Source organism: Phallusia mammillata, chromosome 2, assembly GCF_965637545.1.
Source record: "Phallusia mammillata chromosome 2, kaPhaMamm4.hap1.1, whole genome shotgun sequence".
Lineage (NCBI taxonomy): Eukaryota > Metazoa > Chordata > Ascidiacea > Phlebobranchia > Ascidiidae > Phallusia > Phallusia mammillata.
The window spans coordinates 20985608-21008003 of NC_137253.1; the positions used below are offsets into that span (position 1 = coordinate 20985608).

Genomic DNA, 22396 nt, shown 5'->3' on the forward strand with positions numbered 1-22396 from the left:
TAGAGATTAAATTCTCAGATTGTTTATGTTCTTTTTTAGTACTTTTGTAAATATGTGACAATATAATGTAAACAGGACATGAAACGATCTAATGGTGTATATAGTAAATCGATAAGAAGGGTACACAACATATAAAATTGAAATGTATGGGAAAGCCACCTTTGTGGTTTTCAAGAAATATTACAGGGTGGCCTAAAATTGCAACTGGGTTCAGTTTGTTTTGATGTAAGCCACCATTTTTGTCATCAATGAGGTGACATTTATGCATTTGTTGGATATTCATCAAAATTGTGCTGTAAAATTTACCTGGTCTCCAAAAAATATGAAGACTAAAGGGCAGTCATAATTAATATCAGTCCCAAATTTATATACCCTTGACTGCTTCTTTTATTTGTAAGTCACTAGCCCTGGATTCAACATCTGGGATATGTATTACCAAGACCAAATTTCTTTGGTATACTCTTTCCACGAACAGATTTTAGGTTTAGTGAATAGCATTTTTTATTTTGTGACAAAAGTTGCAACAATGTGTAACTTGATACATTTCATTAAAAACTGTTTTTTTCATTGTATACATCGTGCAAATTAATTCTTGAAACGATTGTTAGTTTACTGCGCAATGAATGCTTTCAAGTTGTGTTTTTGGAACAACAAGTTTCTTTGTGTCGTTTTATACAACGTTAGAATTCACAATACACATGCATGTAAATACAAAAAAGTCTATCTGCATGATTTTTCAGTGTTTGATAAAGAGATAGTGCATCATGCCAATCTACAAGTGGTGTAATAGCTAGTTCAGTTTTCAGGTAGTGAAAATACTCTTGATGAGTGTTTCTTTCTTGTTCTGTTGGTGGGAAATGGTTTTGTCCAATATAATCACACTGCCACAAGTCTTCCTTTAAATAGTTTTGAGTACCATGCAGTTCTGGAAAATTAAAAATGACATTAGGCCGCCCAGAAACAGTATCATGTCTTTATTTTCTTATATAATGAGTATTCCAATGATTCTTAAAGTTATCCAATTCTAGTTCCAGTAGTGGTGCAAAACAATGCCACAAACATTTATGCTGAAGAACATTGCCTGGGGTGTAAGTATTCTGTTCAATTAAGTCTTTAAAGAAGTTCATCCACCAGGTAGTTACACTTTTTCTTAATGTTGACCACCATGCTTTTATCCGTTGGTTGTGTGGTGAAGTTCCATAAATGTGTGCATCCACAGTATTCATTAAACAACACTGAATGCTAGCAAGATGACCATTTTCTGTTCCACAGTCAGATCTTATTATTTTGGGGCAGTCACGAAAGGCTCTAACTGCATCCATATAAAGGTGTCCAATAACTAGTGGGTCATTGTTTGAGCGTAGAACTTTCAACCAAATAATTTTCCTGCTGAACCTGTCAATACAGCCATGAATGCAAAAGCCATAGGGCTTCAGCTTGTCGTACCCATCAACATGCCAGCAAAAATTTGGGCCAGGCACGAAGCATTTTCTACGCTCAAAACATTGCGATTTTCTTGTAGCTGTACCTTCAGGATCTATTTCACGAAAATACTTTTGTACACAATGGCAAGGTAACATCCAAGCGTAGTGAATGACACAGCCCTCTGTATCCCATTAAACAACCTGCACCGTCTATCTTCTTTCTAATAACATCTTCAACTGTGTTTGGCAATGTAAGTCCCTTGTTTTGAGTCAAAGACAAGAAAGTCGAGTTTTAAGCGTTAAACTCATGTAAACTTCATGATATTTTGTTAAATACTGAATGATTATTTTGTAACTGTAGACATCAAAGAATAACTTTCTGATCAAAATTTCCTCTTTGATTAATTTGTCACCACATTGATGACAAAAATGGTGGCTTATATTAATGTCAGTATTTTAAAACTCTGAACAAGACATACTGCATGAACACATCAATAATGTTATGTAGTCAGCAGTTAGCGCTTTCAAGTAGTACACGCACGCGTCATTTCAAGGCTTGAAACGTGTGTGTTCAGGCGTGAATATTTTTCGCCTATTTTTTTCTCGAATATTGAAATCCCGATCGGCGAATATTGAAATTGCGATCGGTGAATATTGAAATCGCGATCGGCGAATATTGAAATCTCGATCGGTGAATTTTGAAATCCCGATCGGCGAATATTGAAATCCCGATCGGCGAATATTGAAATTGCGATCGGTGAATATTGAAATCGCGATCGGCGAATATTGAAATCTCGATCGGTGAATTTTGAAATCCCGATCGGCGAATATTGAAATCGCGATCGGAATATATATGTCGATTTTAAAATATTTTTTGCGATTTAAACTTTTTCGCACGTTGCCCTTATGGGCCACCGTAGATATGGGCAAATAGTCATACCATATAACAACAGAAAGATGTATTAAGAAACAATCGTATCTAACATTTAGATAACTTACATTATCTTTTAACACCTCAACATGCGGCTTACAATCGAGGGCGGCTTATAAACGAGGGCAGCTTACAATCGAGTAAATACGGTCTGTTACAGCGAGAATTAATTGTTCCGCTTGGCTGATTTAAGTTCTCCTTTATTCGTGACGTATTGAAATATTCATCCGCGAGAGAGCATGTGCTTTGAACGCCACGTTTTTGTGAGCTGCGCTAGTTGCTACGTTTGCAGTCAATTTAAGTGAATTTATCCTAATTTCTTGTGTCTATTTTGTTTATAGTGAAACTGTAAATGTTAAGAGCAATAGCTAAAATGCTGAATTGTCAGTTGTGGAACCTCTAGCCGCGTGCTAGTAAAGCCCTGGTTACCCAACAGTTGGTATGTTTTATGTTCTTATTTGATTTGTGTTTAACTTGTGTTAATGTGTATTCTTACCGTAACTGGACTTATTATATGTAATTTGGAAGTAATCTAATGTAAAATATGACCGATTAATGTAGATTTAATTTGAAACCTTGTGTGCTGTTGAAACTGATTAATTTGTGATGGTCTCTATGACATCATAATGTGTACGTATGGCTTATGTGTGTTATTTGTGGTTACAGAAAAACCGTTGCAGTTGCTATTGACGTTGCCTCCTTGCTGTTAATCGTCAGCGAATTGCCTTTTATCGTTGAACAAGAACATTCGTTGCTTATGCAAGAGTCAGGCTGTAGGACGGGCGCGTTTTACAAAAAGGGTTACCTAGTGCAGTGGTCGTCAACCTATGAGTCGTAAACTAAACTTTTTCTGGGGTCGCAATAAGTCGCCGAATTTAATTTATAGCATTTTAAAATTGATTACAGAAAATGAAACTAATATTATGTTCTTTTAGATCGCAACTTTTGCTCTTGTTTTGTAGTACAGCTTGCCACCTCCTGTTGCAATTAAATCGTGGTAGTGGAAAAACAGAAAATGCCTTTATCGCGTAACAATGGGTTTCGACAACGTGTATTATGACTCAACACTATAAGTTTGTGTTATTTAAAGTGACACCAGAACAAGTGAATAGCTATTTATGCAGCGTACCCAATTATGCCAAATTTTTCTAATCCCGTTTGCAACCACGTGGCTGTGTGAAGCAGTATTTAGTGCAATGAGTGTATTAAAAACGAAACATCGTAATCGATTAGAAGTGGAGCATGACATGCGGTTAAGCTTGTGCAAAGTCAAGCCGTGGCTTCAAAAACTTGTGGATAGTACACAGGCGCAACCATCTCACTAACAGTGCAAACTAAATGTTGAACAATTTGACAAGTTATTGTGTTCCTAAAATTGGGTTTATGTCTTAAATGAAACGCCTTAAAAACTTTTTTCTTATACTTTTGTATAGCCATTTTTTCGTAATACTTTTGTATCGCCATATTTGTTTGTAATTATGTACAGTTTGTGTAATTGTTCTTTCGGTTCAGCTTTACTTTTTTCTCAATGTTGATAAAATGGGGTCGCATGTAAATTCTGATTTCATTGTCCCTTAAATTGGGGTCGCCTGCAGAAAAGGTTGAAGATCACTGACCTAGTGTGACGAACGGCGCAAGGCCAGGCTGCGCACCTAGCGGTCGTTACATTAAAGTTTTTCAACTCAAGGAAAAACTGTTGAAAAATAAAGTTTTTCAACTCGCGGAAAAACTGTTGAAAAATAAAGTTTTTCAACTCACGGAAAAACTGTTGAGAAATAAAGTTTTTCAACTCGTTGAAAATAAATGTTTTCAACTTCGAACTTTCTAACATCGTTGGTAGAGTTATCAAGATGGTTGAATCCCAACACACCCTTGACAATTTTGTTAAACGACTGAACTTGGCATATCAAGATGCAGAGGAAATTATGATTGATTCCTCGAATGTCCAACAGTTAAAAGAGAAGACTTCGGCCATTGATGTCTTGTACGACGAATGTGTTGGCAAACATACAACACGACTGGATTTTGTTAAAAAGAAAAAAGAAAGAAAGAAAATTAATGCTGCGCTCTCAAGTTTGCGAAGTGGGAAGCAAGAATTTGATGCGCGCACAGAAGAATGGCTAGAGGAAGTAAGGCGTTCCAAACCGCCTGAACATTCAAGTAAGGAACCGTCGGTCAGCGATTTTAGTTCAAGAACTAAGACTGGTTCATATGCTAGCTCGAGGTCGAGTTGCAAGCGTACTGAGGCGCGTGTGAGAAAAGAGGTCGCGCTTCTAGAAAAAGAGTTTCTGCAGAAAAAGATGGAAGCAGAGACCAATCTTCTGCAGAAAAAGATGGAAGCAGAGACCAATCTTTTGCAGAAAAAGATGGAAGAGGAAAACCAGATATAAATTCTCGAAGCTGACCACAAGATAAAATCCGCTACAGTGGAAGCAGAGTTATGGGAAAGGACATCTTCATCTGGGTCATGTTTTGCTGAATTCCAGCCAGAGAAACAAGTTGAATTACCAGTCCTCTTCACACCTGAGTCCAAACTCGAAGTAGTAAAATAGAAAAGGCACGCATCAGAGTCCGGCAATACTAACGAAAGCAGCTCAGAAGCAAATGTAATGGACAGTCCGTCCTCGCGTTGTGAACCTAAACCAAAAACGGAAGTGCTGAATCATGAGCCGGAGGTGAGTGACCTGTGCCGTGTTGCTGCAGTCTTTAAGGCAGGGATGGAGCTTCCCAGACCACAGATATTGTATTTTGAAGGTGATCCGCTAATGTACACGCGTTTTATGATAAGCTTTGACGAAAATATTGGTCGGAGGGTAGTATACTGTCGAAAAGAAGCATATGCAATGATTTCCTTTTGCGTTGGCCTTGACCCACCGGAAGGTTACCGAAGGGCTCGAGAGTTGTTATTCGAGCGTTATGGACGTCCTATCATAATCGCACGTGCGTACGTGGATAAGCTAAGTCACTGCCCTTATCTGACATCCGATGATACTGACGGACTGATAGAGCTAGCACAGGCATTAGAAGAGTGTCTGGTGACCCTGACTCGTCTGGGATACTTCAACAATTTTGAACATATGCTGAATATAATAAAGCGGTTGCCGTTCGCACTGCAAAGTCAATGGAGAAGACATCCAGCTAAAATTGAAAGGAACGGGGAAGAGTTTTTTGAATTCGTTAAGAAGGAAGCGTACATTGGAACCACGATGTTTGGTCGAGTGTTGGGTCCTCGGAAGGACAGAGATACGCAGAAAAGACGAAGCAAATCTCCTACGCAGTGGCGTAGGAGCATATGCTGCCGCCCCTGGCTTTCGTTGAAAATGCCGCCCTAAGTAGACTGCAGCAAATTTTGAAATAGTTTTATGTTCAAGCAATCTTTTCATTAAAAATAATGTGCCGCGTCTCAGAAGTTCTATATTGCTCGAGAAAGAAGCCTCACTGTCTCAGCGTTAAGGCCAAAAATAAAAGACAAAAAATGGAGAACAAATGTATTAGTCAAATAAAAGATCAATAGCCGCCTCAAAATTGAACTTTTCGAGCTTTCGCCGAAGCAAAATCAGCGATAATATCTTCGAAATCAAGTTTTTGAACGTAGTCTCTTTCTATAGAAAGAATCGATAGAGCTGATAGCCGATCATCATTCATGGTAGAACGTAAATACGACTTTATCATTTTCAGTTTTGAGAAACTCCTCTCACAGCTCACAATTGAAACACCAATGGTAAGATAAAGTTTCAGACACAAGCATAAATATATAGTGTCGAATCAAGTAGGTGTTATTTAGCTAACCACTGAAAAACATCAAACGCTGTTGCATTACGATCAAACGTGGTTTCACTGCTTCGCACCAGCCTCTTAAATCTGTCAATTTCCACAGCTAACTCCAAAAAGTCCACCTCGTCGTCATAAGTGCCTTTTAAAGCGTTGGTGAATCCATTGTGACTTTCGCTTTGTAGCAGCGCGTGAGGATTCAAAAATCCAAACATATCATTCAAGTGGTGTATGCCGGTAAACCTAGTTTCAGCTTCAAGTTTACGCTGTCCAAAGCTTAAAACATGCGTCGTCTTACTTCTCCAACAACACTAAGGCCAGCATCTTCTGCGTGTTCGCCAGGCATTCTCTTTTTTCTGCGAACTCTCCGATCTTCAACTGGAATCTCTAGCTCTGTGCATTTTTTGATCGCTGCATCCACAGAACCTTTAACCAGATTATCTCGTTCTTCCACTAAAAAGTTGACAAACGCTTTCACCTTGGTAGAGCATTGCGCTAACAGCAGTCCTTTTTGCTGCAAGTAAGTTTGAGTATCATGAGATTCTCGCAGGATTACTTTCCAAAAACATAAGAAGGAAAAGAAAGAAAAATTCTTTTTTTTTTTATTTTTTATTTTTTATTTTTTTATTTTTTTATTGATAAATAATAAAAAGAGCGAAAAACGGTAACAAACTACATCACACTTCAGTACATAACAGGCGACACCACTTTTTGCGATAAGCAAGAAAGTTTCCACGTTTTTTTGATACATGACATTCTGATACACGTACTGAGTTAAGGAAGCATACAAATCTAAATACCGTCGGTTTATTTTCACTATATTTGCATTGGTAAATGACATATCTGGCACATAACAACATACAGTTCACCAATTTATCGCCGGATCCACCATTGTGGACACCAAAAAGTAAGTTCACGGGAGGTAACGTCAGTGGGACTCGGGTTCTAGCACTAATCCATGCACAGACGTTTTCCCAATACAGTCTAGTTACATGGCAAGAATAAAAAACATGGTAAACGTTTTCTGTAGCATTTTTACAGAATGTGCACAAGTCGGAGTCAATTTTCCCAAAGGAGTGCAATATTTGGTTGCACACGATGGCATTCAGATTTAATTTAATTTGAAAACTTCTCAACCTATTTTCAATAGTGGAAATAAAGTTGTTAATATATACTTCTCGCCACGGCATCTCAAAATTTATGAAAAGCTTGTTTTTCCAAAATTCTTGGGACTTAACTGGCACGCGAGCCACGCTGTCTTGTAGCTTTGTGTAAATTGTTTTGACGCTGTTTGTGTCTTTAATAAAATTCAATAAATGTTCTGACTGAGTTGTTTGTGGGTCGATATAGTTTTCTGAGTCCCATTGCTCAGGCAGACTTGAAACAAGTTTTATAAATTGAATGAACTCTGCGTTATTAGCCTGAAAATTAAATTTTAACGCCAAGTTGTCGTAAGTTTCATACTCTCCTTCATTAGTCAATAGGTGTTTATGTAACATTACGCCAGAGTCGATCAGGGGTTTCATAAAGAAAGTTTTAGATTGGTACTTAATTTTTTTGTTTAGCCAAAGTGTCCTTTTTGTCGATTTTGTTTTTAGCAGATTTAAAGTTTGTATGCAACTGACAAGGGTGTGGCGCAGGGTTCTCAAGGGTAAAACACGTTTAACCTCGGCTCGATTGAGCGATATAGTTGCATTTAGAAAAGCGTTAACTCTTTGTCCCCTTAAGTATGGTGCCTCGATTTGCTTCCAATTCGCAACTACGCTTTCATCAAGAAGTTTTTGAAACCATTTAAGGTTTAGTGCCAGAATATAATTTTCTACATTAATCATTCCCGCCCCTCCCTCTTCGATACTTGCGCACAGTGTTGTTCGTTTGACCCTTTCCCATTTTGATCCCCATAAAAAACGGAACAGTATACGGATTAGTTGTTTCAAATATTTTGCTGACACTGTTACGGGCACAACGCAAAGTTTGAAAGTCAACATTGGCACCAGTAGGCTTTTAATTATTGTTACTTTCCCCAATAAGGAAAGACCCCTTGTCGACCACAGGTTTGCAATAACTTTGATCTTTTGCAGTATAGGTAAAAAATTGTATTCTAGCAATTTTTCATCGCTGCACGTCGTGGTTGGAATTACAACCCCCAAATACCTAGTTTTTTCAGAAGGCCACAAGAGCCCGGATTGTTGCATCGGTTTGTGGCAACAAGATCGTTTGGAACCAACAAAAAATGCGTTTGATTTGTTCATATTTATTTTGCATCCCGACATATCGCCAAACTCTGTGATTATACTTAATGCTTCGCGAAAATCATTATCGCTGCCGGAGAGAAACAAAACGGTGTCATCCGCAAACATGGAAACTTTAAATTCTTTGTCATGTACTTTTATACCTAAAAAGTTCCCCTGTCTTAACATTATTCCAAGGCATTCAATACTTAGAACAAAAAGCGTGGGAGACAGAGGATCACCTTGCCTCACTCCTCTTTCGACTTTAAATGGCGCAGATACAAAACTGTTATTAATTATTGCCGATGTCGGGTTTTGGTAAAAACATTTAACATATCTAATAATTGTTGGGCCAAAACCAAAAGCTTCTAATGCAGAAAACATAAAATCCCAACTTAACGTATCAAAAGCTTTGAATATGTCCAATGACAAAATTGCCCCTGGAATGTTTTGGTGGTCGGCACTGTCTATAATATCAAATAGAAGTCGAATGTTAGTACCAATGTATCTATTTGGTATGAAACCATTTTGGTCAGAAGAGATTACATGGTTCAAAACCGACCGTAATCTGTTGTTAACTGCTTTAGAAGCAATTTTATAATCAGCATTTAGTAGCGTAATTGCCCTATAACTACCTGGGTGAAGCGGGTCCTTATCCTTTTTGGGAAGAAGAGTTATAACAGCTCTGGACTGCGAAGGAGTCAAATTTCCAATTTTTATCGAATAACTCCACGCCGCCGTAAAAAGACCTTTTAGGTTTTCCCAAAATGTTAGGTAGAACTCGGCGGGGAAGCCATCGAGTCCCGGTGACTTATTTTTGCCCATGTCTTTTAGTGCTTTTAAAAACTCGGTCTCCAGAATTTCAGTTTCTATTTTTTCCATGGCTTCTAGCGGAATTTGGGGAAGTCCCAACGATGCTAGTTTAGACGCATTGATGTTTTTATGTTGGACTTTATCATCCCTTCTATACAATTGTTCATCAAATTTCGCTAAGCTTTTCAGAATTTTTTCTTGATCTGTGAGGATTTCCGATCCAGAAATTAGGCGATTTATACTTTTCTTTTCGCCCTGTCGTTTTTCCAGGTTTAAAAAGTATTTCGTATTTTTTTCTCCGTCTTCAGCCCAGCGAGTCCGACTACGGGTAATGGCGCTGATTGTTTGGCGCTTTAGAAGTTTATCTAGTTCGTTTTGAAGGGCAGATAAATTGTCGTGTAGTTGGTCACGTTCCGTACCCGTCGTGTTACAAACAGCATTTTGAATTGTGACGATATCCTTTTCCATTTTCGTTAGTTTGGCGCTGTTATTCCGTTTTTTTTTCGGATGCATACCGGATTGTTTCCCCTCGGATCACAGCTTTTAAAGCGTCCCACATAACATGCGGATTGATAGCGGAATCTTGATTATCCGTTTTATACATGTCAATGAGGGATTTAATCTTTTCTATATAATTCAAATCGGTTAGGAAACTCGCGTTTAATTTCCAGTAACCCTTTCCACGTGGTAAGGGATTAACGGCGACCTCTAGGGCGAGCATATAGTGGTCGGACATGGTCCCAGGAACAATGTCGACCTGTTTTACATTTTGTATTAGATCATTACCAAGTAAATAAAAATCGATTCGAGATGCCGCTGGGGGATTTTTCTGAACCCTTGAGAACTTTTTCAGCATTGGGTTTTTGTGGCGGAAGATATCTGTGAGGTTGAAATGATTAATGTAACGTTGTAAGGTAGCTTTTGCTTTTTGGTTACTGTGGATTGATTTTCCGGTTTTATCTAGGTCTGTATTAATTACAAGATTAAAGTCTCCTCCCATTATAATTGACGCGGTTGAAAATCCGTTAAGCGTGGCAAATAATTTTTCAAAAAAGTCTGGATCATCTTTGTTTGGTGCATAAACGTTTACAAACAATAGTGGCTGCGAATTGATGGTCGCTTCTATCATTATAAATCTACCGTCTACGTCTCGGTATATATTCGTTAAAGAGTAGGAAAGATGTTTGGCAAAGAGAATTGCGACCCCTCGACTATTGGTGCTTCCGTGTGCCCAAAACGCTTCACCGCCCCACTCCATTCCCCACAATTTTTCATTCTTCTCACAGCCATGTGTTTCTTGTAAGAATGCTACATGACATTTTTTACGGTGCAAATATTTAAATATAGTTTTCCTTTTTAGAGCTAGGTTTAAACCTCGAACATTGTGAGAATTAATTTTAAGAGCCATAAAATCTAAAGAGAGAGAGTGATATTTCATTTTTGCACTTGTACTCCAATATTAATGTCCCATTCATATTCTATGCCACATTCGCACAAAAACGGTTGGCTGGGACTGATAAGACGAGACAATTTCTGACCACACTTACAATTAATAATTTTGCATCTACAATCTATGTTAGAACATTCTTGGCTCGTTGTCACGTTCGGCAATAAATTAACGGTTTTACATAGACAAGTTAATGAAAACTTTTGGCACACAACACATTCAAATAAATTACCTTCCACTTGGAATTCCGGTTGGAAGTCTCTGCAACACGGCATCCATCTCATTCGATTGTTGCAGCCCGGGCACTGACACGTTTTCGTGTTTTCCTGGACCAGGAAGAGCTCTTCAATGCAGCATTTAATTGCTACCAAAAACTTTTTTGAGCAGCTCCAACATATAAACGTCTTTGATTCTTCGGTTAGATGCGCTTCTGCTTGGCACCCTGGACAGATTAGTGAAATAGTTTTCTCACAAAAGCTTTTGCTTTGTGGAAACTCCTCAGGGCTTCGTTCCAGTCTTTTCCTGCTGGCTGTTTTTAAAGGTGCCTTCTTGTCTTGTGGGGTGCTTGTCATCCCGCTTTCTGTTACAGGTAGGTTGCCCGGATCCTCGCGATTTTCCTGCTGGTCACCAACAATTAGGTCAGGCGCATTTGTTGTGATTTTTTGATTGCATTCGGCCACCTCAGGGCGAGTCGGGGAAGTGTTATCAGCGTTTGTACGCTGTCCAGTTTCCAACTGTTTTCCTTCTACAGTTCCAGTTAACACAGGAAAATCGCTTTTTCTTTGTGAACATTCAGCTTGTTTGTGACCTTCCTTACCACAGTATTTACAAGTGAAAACTTGACCGTTGTAGGTAACATAAAATTCGCAGTTTCCAATCCTTATATAGCTTGGGATAGGTTTTTTCTCCACGTCTTCAGCATTCATAGTTGCGATGCGCATTCCAGATAGCAGCCCTTCTTTACCTTTTCTGTGTATTATTTTTAACACTTTGCCGTATCTATCAGAAAGTGCTTCAGCTAAAATTTCATTTGGAAACGGCACCGGCACCCATCCAATCGCAACATTAATCCTGTCGCTTTCGTAAAGTTTAAGTTGTTTAACTTACCTGACAACTTTGCATAAAGTTCAAGAGTATTTTGTCGGCTTGTGCAAGTAACATCTATGCTGTTCCCTCGCATTTCAGCTATTCCAATGACTTTTTTTATTGAGAAATCCAAATTTTTCAAAATCTCGATTGCATCATGACGCTTGCATACATTTCCAGTTTTGAAGTTAAGACAATTCGGTCTTCTTAATCCTACCGCTGTTTTATTTACCGCCTGTGCGTAACTTGGTTTGTCCGCCATTTTTTAGCTCCGCACTCCACGAGCGCAACACGTGAATGAAGAAAAATTCTGAATCGCTTCTAGAATAGGCTACCATGAGCGTCACCTCGTGTATTAAGATTTTCGTTTAATTTTCTTACCATCAACACACTTGTGAGCACTTTTCAAACTTTCGTTCAAGCACTCGAAATCTATCAAGCGGTATCCTTGTGACATTACAACTGGCATCATAACAGTTTCATCTTGCAACGAGTTGTACCGTACCAGTAGATTTCTTCTGCAGTTTGGCTTGTGGTTTTGTGAGGACATTTTCCTCTAAATGGACCCTTGTGGTACTAAGGCTAGTACTAGTACTTGGGGATACAGCACTACATCTAGGAGTAACAGCACTGTCAATAGCTCTTTCTCTTTTTCAAGATGGAACTCCTCTAAGTGCAGATCTTTTACTTTTTTGGGGCATTTTATTTTTGCAGTTATTCACAACAGTAGGCCTATTGGTAAGCTATGCTATAGTAATAGAGTCAAAAGATAAAATTTCCTTTTTTATAAGAACAAAAAACGTTTTTTGAAAAATATTGACTTTTTTCCTTTTTTTTTTGATGGGGGCCAATTTTTACCAGGTGAAGATGCCCGCGGGCCAAAGTTTTTTCGGAATCAGAGCGCAAATATACGGGATTTAAGGAAATTGTGGGATTTAGTTCCATGGAAAGCTTTTTCTTGAAGTGGCAAGTCGCCAAAACCCCACAACGTAATCCAAACTATGACGTTATATACGCAACAGAATTTGAAAAAAACAGCCGCGGGCCAAGTGAAAAGCCGCCGGGGGCCGCACTTTGGACACCCCTGCCTTAAGTCATTTTGCCGCCCCTGGCGCAGAGCCAGAACCGCCAAGTGGCTGCTACGCCACTGCTCCTACGACGAGGACAAGAGCATCCGCTCATGCGACATCGGTTGCTGCGGGAAACGAGCGTAAGTCTGAACCGAAGGGTCCCCAGAACCAGGGATGTCCTTTGTGTAGTAAATCGCACGACCTTGGCAATTGCGACGTATTCAAACGGAAAACGTTTGTCGAGCGAAGAAGATTTCTGCGTCAAGTTCGGCTGTGTGACAGTTGTTTTTTAAAGGGTCATATAGCAAGAACATGTAGTTTACCAAGTTCTTGCACTATTGGCGGATGTCGTGGAAAGCATCACAAACTTCTGCACTGGACAGAATGGAAGTCTTCTTCAACTGCACCCGTACGCGATGCGTCTACGCAGGCCTCAGAAAAGAAACCCACATCATCAAATGCAACTATCACCTGGACTTGCATGAGCACTCATGCAGAGAGTGTGGACCTTAACATAGTGCCGGTAAATATTACGGCAAGTAATGGCAGAAAGCTGGAAACATACGCCTGTTTGGACCAAGGATCGACTACAACCTTGTGTGACAAACGACTGATCGAGCAGCTGGACGTCGGGGGGAGAAAGACAACGTACTCCTTGACCACTGTCAGTGATAGGTCACAGAGAAGAGAGGGTTTGGCCGTCGATTTAATGGTGGCGTCGCTCGACGGGGAGCAATCCGTACGATTAAACGACGTTTTGAGCGTGGACCGTTTGCCAGTCTCCCCAAACAGAATACCGGAAGGGTCGCTTTGGCGATGGCCTCACTTGCGTAATTTAGAGTTTCCTGTATTGCCCCATGGGAAAGTCATGTTGCTGATTGGAGCGAACGTTCCCGAGGTGTTCTGGATAAATGATGAACGAAGAGGCGGAAGAAAGGAGCCAAGTGCCGTGCGTTCTATGCTCGGTTGGTCGGTTGTAGGTCCTTGTCATAGTAATGGTTCAAGAAGTTCACAGATACGGGTGAATTTTGTAACCTCGCAGGACGAAACGTTGCACCAACAGATAAAATGCATGTGGGAAAGCGACTTTGGCCCAACCGCGTTGTCAACTGGAACGACACTGTCGAAAGAAGACAGATACGCATTAAAACAGATGGAAAGCTCGGTGAAGTGTCATGACGGACACTACCAACTGCGATTGCCATGGAGACCAGGTGCTCCAAATTTGCCTAATAACCGTGCTATGGCAATGAAGCGTTTGTCATACTTGAAACGGCGATTGGAAACTGATTCGCAGCTGTATGAGAAGTACAAGCAAACGTTGGATACCTACTTGAACGAGGGATATGCCAGACGTTTAAAGGTGTCGCATCACCCGGTAGCATACCCGCAGAAACCAGGAAAGGTGAGGGTCGTCTTTGACTGCGCCGCCAAATATCATAATACTTCGCTGAATGACCAGCTTTTGCGAGGCCCAGATTTACTCAACAGTCTTTTTGGGACGCTTGTTCGATTTCGCCAGGAACCAGTTGCGTTTGTCGCCGATGTAGAAGCGATGTTTCACCTGGTAAAGGTTGATCCGATCGATACATCTGCACTAAGATTCGTTTGGTGGCCTGAAGGCGATTTGTCACGTGAACCCGTTGATTATATTACGAGATGCTGGTACACATATTCGGTGCAGCCTTATCTCCTTGCTGTGCTGGGTACTGTTTGCAGAAAACTGCTGAAGATATACAGGAGAAGTTCAGTTCTGAAGCGGTTTCGACAGTGAAACGAAACTTCTACGTGGACGATTGCTTGAAGTCCGTAAGGAACGAAGACGATGCAATCAAATTGGCTGGTGAGTTGCGTGAATTGCTGCAGCTCGGAGGATTTCGGCTCAGAAAATGGGTGAGCAACATCGAGCGTGTGTTGTCGTCAGTCCCAACCGAAGATAGATCCGTACAGTCCATTGTATTAAATGTTGATGTAAAGCACATGGAACGTGTGCTTGGAGTGTTGTGGAATTTTCGCTCTGATGTGTTTGAATTTGACGTAAAGGTCAAAAAAAGCCTGTAACGAGGAGAGGAATACTTTCTGTGGTCAGCTCCTTGTTCGATCCCTTGGGTCTCGTTGCGCCTGTAATATTACATGCGGGAAAGCTTTTGCAGGAGCTTTGTAAAGAAAATTATGGCTGGGATCAGGAAGTTCCACCAGATATAGAAGAGATGGAACGCATGGACTTCTGAGCTTCCTGGTCTATCAGAAATTAAGATTAAAAGGTGTTTTCAGACCACTGGACTTAAAGTCAAGACGCACGCATCACTTTGCAGATGCGTCCTCCTGTGGATACGGAACAGTGGATGAACAAGGCAATGTGCATTATTTTTTTGTTACTGGAAAGGCCCGTCTTGCGCCTTTGAAGATGGTGTCCATTCCCAGATTGGAATTGACCGCAGCTACTCTTGCTGTTAAGATGGACCAAGTTTTAAGGCAGGAACTTGACTTGGATATCGGACGATCCGTGTTTGGGACCGATTCAACTGCAGTTCTGCAATCCATCTACAACGTAATTAAGCGTTTTTGTACCTTTTTTGCCAACCGACTAGCGAAAATTGAGGAAGGATCCGACGCGTCGCAGTGGAAGCATGTTCCTACTTCCTACTGCACTGAACCCAGCTGATGACGCATCTCGTGGGTGTACTGTAAAGGCTTTTCTCAAAAACAAGCGTTGGTTCTCCGCACCTTCGTTTTTAGGCAGCGATGAACGTCACTGGCCTACGAATCCTGTGAATACCAAAGATGTTCCCGAGGAATATTTAAACATCAAACCGAAGAAAATGTTGGCTGTGCATGTTGCAGAGCAGCAGTGTTTGTTTGATGATTTAATTTGTCGCTATTCTTTATGGAAGAAATGAAAGAAGGCAGTTGCTTGGCTCCAGCGATTCATTGACTATCTGCGTTCTCAGAAGAACCAACGGCTATCCAAAAGACTGACTGTCGCTGATTTAGAAAGGGCTGAGCTAGCGATTGTCAAATATGTTCAAGGAAGACAGTTTTCTGAAGAAATAGACGCCTTGTGTAAGTGTGAAGACTGAGATCGCGGCGGGAAGAAGAAGTCCTGAAGAAACTGCCATCAAAGGCTCTGCATAGACTCAATCCTGTTTTGATTGATGGTGTGTTGCGTGTGGGTGGCCGTCTGCAAAGAGCACCGATTCCCTTTGAAATTAAGCACCCGATGATTCTCCCAAACGCACATCACATTACTACTTTGATTATTCGCGAGACACACGCTAATGTTTGCCATTCCGGAATGTCGCACACTTGGGCAATTGTTCGTCAGAGATATTGGATTGTGCGAGGTGGTGTAGCGGTAAGAAGAATCCTTGGAAACTGTGTGTTTTGTCGAAGAAGAAATGCTTCAGTCTCGAAACAAATGATGGCCGACTTACTCCCGGTGAGCCACCGTTTTCGTCTGTGGGTGTTGATTACTTTGGACCCATACTCGTAAAACAAGGAATAAGCGAAGTCAAACGATGCGGTTGCATCTTCACGTGTATGACCGTGCGTGCTGTCCATTTGGAAGTAGCGCACTCGCTTTCTACCGACTCATTTATTGACGCTTTCCGAAGGTTTATTGGAAGACGCGGAAAGCCCAGGCGAATTTTCAGTGATAACGGAACGAATTTCGTCGGCGCTGAGCGCATACTGCGCGAGTCCCTGGAATCAAACTCACATCGAATAACGTCTTCGCCAGTGGGGCGTTGACTGGTCATTTAACCCACCTGCCGCCAGTCACATGGGTGGCGTCTGGGAACGTCTAATTCGTTCGGTGCGCAAGATTTTGAATGTATTTTTGGGACAGCAAGTGCCTTCTGTCGAGACGCTGAGTACGCTGCTTGTTGAGGTCGAGTTCATCCTAAACTCGAGGCCCTTGACTCCCATCAGTCTTGATCCAGCCGACAGAGAGCCTCTGACAACGAACCACCTGCTTTTGATTGGGCGACATGATATCTTGCCACCCGGAGTATTTGTGAAGGAAGACAACTACGTTCGACGACACTGGCGCCAGGTCCAGTACTTGGCCGACCAGTTTTGGGTCCGATGGACAAATGAGTACTTGCTGACGCTACAGACGCGTCAGAAATGGCAATTTCCCGAAGAGAACCTCGATGCTGGTGATCTGGTCCTGTTGGTAGAAACGTACCCGGATAAGTCCGAGTTTGTGCGAAGTGCCTTGGTTAAAACGCACGTCGGGTCGTTCAAACGACCGATCGCAAAGTTGTGTTTGTTCGTTATGTTTCCATGCTCGCTGTTTGTGTGTTGTAAAGATGTTCTCATGGGTTCGCACATCGTCGGGGGGTATGTTACAGCGAGAATTAATTGTTCCGCTTGGCTGATTTAAGTTCTCCTTTATTCGTGACGTACCTTGTGTGCTGTTGAAACTGATTAATTTGTGATGGTCGCTATGACGTCATAATGTGTACGTATGACTTATGTGTGTTATTTGTGGTTACAGAAAAACCGTTGCCGTTGCTATTGACGTTGTCGCCTTGCTGTTAGTCGTCAGCGTTGCCTTTTATCGTTGAACAAGAACATTCGTTGCTTATGCAAGAGTGGGTCGTCTTGTCGGACGGGCGCGTTTTACAAAAAGGGTTTCTTAGTCATAGTGTGACGAACGGCCCAGGGCCAGGCTGCGCACCTAGCGGTCGTTACAACCACTTTTAACCAATTAGAGACCTGTGAGCTATCCATCAGAGAATCCAAGATTACTTTCATACCCAAGGATGAGTAAGATCTATACATTTTGTTTCATTTTGCATTAACCACATCGGTACACTCATCCTTAATTACTCACTTTTATCTTATCTTTACATTTATCCCAACCAAACCTCATTTCACAGTATTTTTTACACAAACCTCCCAATTTTTGTTTTCCTTCTAAGGTTTTTGGTTTATTTTAGTTTTTCAACAATGTTTTTTATTTCAAACACTTGCATTGTATGCAGCACTACCTACAAACCATTTGTACAGGTTTTTGTTACTGACATTAAATGTAACCGAAAAATTATGCACATCGGTTACATACATCCACCCCAAGGAACTATTTTTTGAATTTGTGCATATACCCGAAATTAATACTTTTCTTCTATTTACAGTAATCGTTATCTAATTTGACTAATCATACAATGCAACCTTTTGTATGCATACATTGCCTATTGTTGTTACTTCAGTGCAAATTTTTATTTGCAGTAATTTAACCCTGTTAACACTTAATTATTACACCTAAGTTTAGTTGCATTTAATGCAAGCAGTGCTTACAAGTCATTTTTGTCAAATTGTTTGCATTGTTGTTTTATTAAATAAAATGGTGAAAAGATTGCAGTGCTGATACTTAATGATTGTACATGTTGGTCACATGCGATTTTAAGATACAAAGGAACATGTAAACTTATTACAACCTTAACATAGATGATTACACAATAAATGTAATATTAAAAAAAAACAGTACTATTGCTGTAGCCACACAGATGCTGAATTAACAGCTAAATTATAATAGCAAAATATGATGGTGGGTGTGTCACATAGGGTTAGTTTGAATATAAATTCCCACTATGCAGTAAATGAATATGATATTATGTTGAAATAAACAGGAAGTCATTCGCTACATCTTTCATTGCACATTAACTGAGTCACTAGAATTCTTTTGTTATCTGTTTAAAAAATATTGGATTGCAACTAATTTTTCGTTTAGTTGGTTAACAGTTTAATCTGGATAGTTTAACCCTACATGTAACACAAAATGGAACACCCAAATTGTTTTAAGACATATATGTGTCTAAGTAATTAAACAGGTAAATCATAAACAATAGGAGTTTGCTTTTAACCATTCGTTATTCTATACATACTAAACATGCTTTTATTCACATCATTTCTGCATACAGAATCACATTGATCCTTACACATATAAATGGTTAGGAATCATTAGAGATAATTTTTTAACAAATTTTGGGGTCCCAGAAATATGAAACATGCTGATATTGCTGTTTGTTTACCATGAGCAAAAAAAGAAAGTTGGGTTATCCAATATGAAACAAAGATTATGATTATATTTGCCCACTTTTCGAAGCGACCCCAATTTAAAAGAAAATTAAATCAGCATTTACATGCGACCAAATGTTTCAAGAAATGTAGAAACTTATAGATTTCGATCGCAACTATTCGGTTTTTGATTATCGCATCAGAATGATTAGATTGTGACACGAGTTACCAAGCTGTATTGCAAAACATGAGCAAAGGTTGCGAGCTAGAACAAAAGGTATCAATTTTGGTAATAAATTCAAATGCCAATAAATTGAATTTATAGCAACCCCAGAAAAAGTTTAGGCGACCCCACTTAACTTTTTATTAAGTATTGGCATAATTAGCCACTGTTCAAAGTTTTAACCAGTAAGGACTGGCTGGGGAACCACTGGGGCTATTAAATCAAACAAAACAGATGACACATTTGTGTGCTAAATCTATAATTTTACCTTCCAGCTGTAAATGTTTAAATACATGCCTAAAACATGTGATTAGTTTCAGTGGACCAGACCAATATATAACCCATAAAATAGACATGAAGACAGAAAATACATAAATATTTTTTTTTCACATAAAAAGGAGAGTTAATTAAAATGCATCAATGCTGCAACATCACAAGTCATTGATGGCATACTTTAATTCAGCATTATACTAAACCAATAAAAAACCACTATTTAATCTGTCCTTTTTTTCTGATGTAAAAGTTGATTTTCCAGTATAGTAGCCATTGCCTACCACTTCAACAACAACTGCAGCTTTGTCACCACATTTTGTTGTGTTTATCACCTTTGACAAAAACCTAAAGAATTCGATGTGTAATGGTGAAAGTTCATTTTTTGTGTTAGAATTCTTACTTGGAATGTGTTAGAGGATTTTCAAAAGTTTTTTGTTTTTCCAAAGAAACCAACCCTTTATGATGCAACAGTGCCATCATTGCTGTAACACCTGAACCGCAAGGGCTTCTATCCAACTGCATAAAATAAGAGTCGCAAATTTGTACTCTGAATTTCAGAGATTTACTTACCTGTTGATCTGCAAATATACACAGTTCCAGAATTTTATCTTCATTGGGACATTGCTTGGTAAAAATAACCCCATAAATAAAATTTAATGATATGTTATCAGGGTGAGATATGGTAACCTATAAATGCAAAAAAACATATTTAATGCTTGCATAAAAAAATTCTTATTGCTAACCTGTTTTGTAACTGCAGCCTTTATTTCTCTACAAGCATTTTTTAACCCATCAATGTTGGAATAATGGAGATCCAAGTCATCTATATTTACAAAGACATAAAATGCCCCTCCATAGCTTATATCCACTTTGATTTCATGATTAGCTTGCAACTGAATTGCTATATCAGTCTGAACAAATACAAAAGCAACATCTATTGCCAAAACATTCTACACATACATTTCATAGACACAAAGGATTTTTTGTGAAGTGGAAAATAAAAGCATATTTATCAAACATTAGTAGATTATGATACTTGATGTAAGTTTAGTATGAAAAGATTAACAATGACATGATTTTCATGGAACCAATGTAAACATATGAATTGTCTGGTGTTGACAATGGTATTAGTGCAAACATGAACATGATTTCATGCATTACTGCTTCTATTTTATTGCTCAACCATTGATATCTAGTTACCTCTACAACAAAAGCAGGTACACTTTGAAATCGAACAGTATCAGTGCAACCATCCTTACAAGTAACAAATGCTTTTACCAATCCACATGGACATTGAATTTTGACTTCTGTTTCAGGCTCCTTGTATTTAACAATCCCTTGGTCCACACAATATCTGTCAAGAAATATGCTGGATAAGGTTTAATGTTTGCAATGGAATTTATTATTGAAAACATTACCTTCCAAGGGCAATGACAGCATGACCACACATTGTAGAGTAACCTTCATTGTGCATAAACAAAAATGCAGCATCTGCTTCAGCTATATCCTGTTCCACAGGCAGTGCACCATACATGTCAAAATGTCCCCGTGGTTCAAACATAAGAAATCTTAGAAAAGTACATGAGCAGTAGCAATGGATAAAATATTCAAGATTTATTTGCCTATTTACTTTCTGAGATGGTCAAGATTGGCCTTGACATATGCTCTTTTCTCCAAAATAGTGTCTCCAATCACTGTTGGATACCCAGAGACTATAATTCTTAGAGGCTCCCCTCCAGTGTGCATGTCCACAACATTTATATTTAGATCTTCCATATCAAAACTACTGCATGTAGAAAATGTATACTCCTGTCCTGAAAGCTTTATTTTGAACACAATGTTATTAAATACCCTACTTACAGATTTCTGACATGGTTGTATGTTCACCCCACAACTCAAAACAACTGTTTATAGTCTATTGTACACTGTTTAATTGTTCTCTTAATACATTGACACAGGCGACAGGCCCAAGTAATACTATCGTCTTGCAAATTCATGATTTACCTCCTAAATATAGACTGCAAAAGACAAGCCCTTCCAAAATCAACTTTTACTCCCAAGTTAGCAGTGTCGTATTTTTACCTACACAAAGTTTCGCACTCTTTAACATTTCGACATTGTGCAGCTATTTACGAGTTAAAAATTCTAGTGCGAACTGTGTCGATACTTTTCTCTTCCGAGTAAGACTTTTACCAAGCGGTGTAACTTTAACTAACGCAATTCAGGTGTAGATTAACATATTTATGTAACTTTTGAACTCGCGTAATGTTAATTAATAACAAATCTAAAAGACCCTCGAGTCAATTTGTGCAAATTGAAAACACAAATCCGTGGCGAAACCATTTTTACGAATAATAATAGTAACACATTTAAAGCGCACATGTTAGGGAGATTCCCGAACTAGTTTTTTTTTGTGGCAATGAATGAATGTTGTATTTGTGTGTAAACAAGAAATAAATGAAACGAACTGTGTGGTAAACAAAACTGAGTAGGCTATGTAACATAGGTAAATTAATTGTACTGGTAAATGGAATGATTTTCTTTTTTGTCGTGGCTAGCCTAAAAAAACATCGGTTCGTTTGGTAGCAAACGAATGTGCCCTACAGATCAGGTAGAGCTACTTACACAAGAACTCACAGACATACATGCTAATTTCCAAAAGATGACGCAACGGAGCTAAGGCAATAATTGCTGATTCAGCAAGCTTATGCTCCGTTGCGCCACCTTTTGGAAATTATCAGGCATGTCTGTGAGTTCTTGTGTTAGTAGATTTTCCTACAGACCAGCGCTCATTAACTTTTTTCACTCTTCCGTCACGCCACATTTCCAAAAACTTTTAATAATTCTGCGACATGCCCCAAGTTTAAGTTTTGTTTCGTTTAATGACTAGCCTACGGTAGCAATATTTGCCTTGTGCTCACAACGTTGTGGGTTCTAGTCCCGTCACAGAAATTTGATTCCCTGGGTAGGAAGTCTGATTGTCCCAACACAGCGAACCTAATAGACTATAATGAAATATCGAATCCCCCGTAGCAAACCAGGCATAAGGCAGTCTACTCGAAAGCGTTCATAAAGTAGCCTATGGTATCGTTACTCAAAAGAA

The 22396-nt window shown here is 39.4% G+C and overlaps 4 protein-coding genes and 1 pseudogene across 4 annotated transcripts; 3 read left to right on the plus strand and 2 right to left on the minus strand.

The window, feature by feature from the left end:
• Nucleotides 1-483: 483 nt before the first annotated feature.
• On the minus strand, nucleotides 484-2133 carry LOC145214496 (uncharacterized; annotated as a pseudogene).
• Nucleotides 2134-2412: 279 nt separating this feature from the next.
• LOC145214497 (uncharacterized) lies at nucleotides 2413-6020 on the plus strand. The gene is made up of 2 exons (XM_080083038.1): nucleotides 2413-2794; nucleotides 3022-6020. The coding sequence occupies exon 2, from the start codon at nucleotides 4206-4208 to the stop codon at nucleotides 4743-4745; it is 540 nt and encodes a 179-aa protein (XP_079939164.1). The 5' UTR covers nucleotides 2413-2794; nucleotides 3022-4205; the 3' UTR covers nucleotides 4746-6020.
• Nucleotides 4965-5687, plus strand: LOC145213136 (uncharacterized). Its single transcript, XM_080081370.1, has one exon. It carries the CDS (start codon nucleotides 4965-4967, stop codon nucleotides 5685-5687), a length of 723 nt encoding a protein of 240 aa, XP_079937496.1.
• Nucleotides 6021-12646: 6626 nt separating the features above from the next.
• LOC145213137 (uncharacterized) lies at nucleotides 12647-15438 on the plus strand. Its single transcript, XM_080081371.1, has 4 exons — nucleotides 12647-12692; nucleotides 12821-14451; nucleotides 14493-14616; nucleotides 15089-15438. The coding sequence occupies exons 1-4, from the start codon at nucleotides 12647-12649 to the stop codon at nucleotides 15436-15438; spliced, it is 2151 nt and encodes a 716-aa protein (XP_079937497.1).
• Nucleotides 15439-18094: 2656 nt separating this feature from the next.
• Nucleotides 18095-21148, minus strand: LOC145213560 (trans-L-3-hydroxyproline dehydratase-like). Its single transcript, XM_080081888.1, has 7 exons — nucleotides 20924-21148; nucleotides 20712-20861; nucleotides 20494-20647; nucleotides 20037-20204; nucleotides 19864-19980; nucleotides 19694-19809; nucleotides 18095-19638 (listed from the first exon to the last, which is right to left on the minus strand). The coding sequence occupies exons 1-7, from the start codon at nucleotides 21067-21069 to the stop codon at nucleotides 19491-19493; spliced, it is 999 nt and encodes a 332-aa protein (XP_079938014.1). The 5' UTR covers nucleotides 21070-21148; the 3' UTR covers nucleotides 18095-19490.
• Nucleotides 21149-22396: the final 1248 nt, after the last annotated feature.

Excerpts from the sequence above, each read along its gene's own strand:
- LOC145214497 (XM_080083038.1), top strand. The coding sequence starts at position 4,206 with ATGGTTGAATCCCAACACACCCTTGACAATTTTGTTAAACGACTGAAC.
- LOC145213136 (XM_080081370.1), top strand. The coding sequence starts at position 4,965 with ATGGACAGTCCGTCCTCGCGTTGTGAACCTAAACCAAAAACGGAAGTG.
- LOC145213137 (XM_080081371.1), top strand. The coding sequence starts at position 12,647 with ATGGAAAGCTTTTTCTTGAAGTGGCAAGTCGCCAAAACCCCACAAC. Across the intron at positions 12,693-12,820 it reads AGTCGCCAAAACCCCACAAC|AGCCAGAACCGCCAAGTGGC; the intron begins GTAATCCAAACT and ends CCCCTGGCGCAG. Across the intron at positions 14,452-14,492 it reads GATGCTGGTACACATATTCG|AAAACTGCTGAAGATATACA; the intron begins GTGCAGCCTTAT and ends TACTGTTTGCAG.
- LOC145213560 (XM_080081888.1), bottom strand. The coding sequence starts at position 21,069 with ATGGAAGATCTAAATATAAATGTTGTGGACATGCACACTGGAGGGGAG. Across the intron at positions 20,862-20,923 it reads AATCTTGACCATCTCAGAAA|ATTTCTTATGTTTGAACCAC; the intron begins GTAAATAGGCAA and ends TACTTTTCTAAG. Across the intron at positions 20,205-20,493 it reads TACCTGCTTTTGTTGTAGAG|ACTGATATAGCAATTCAGTT; the intron begins GTAACTAGATAT and ends GTATTTGTTCAG.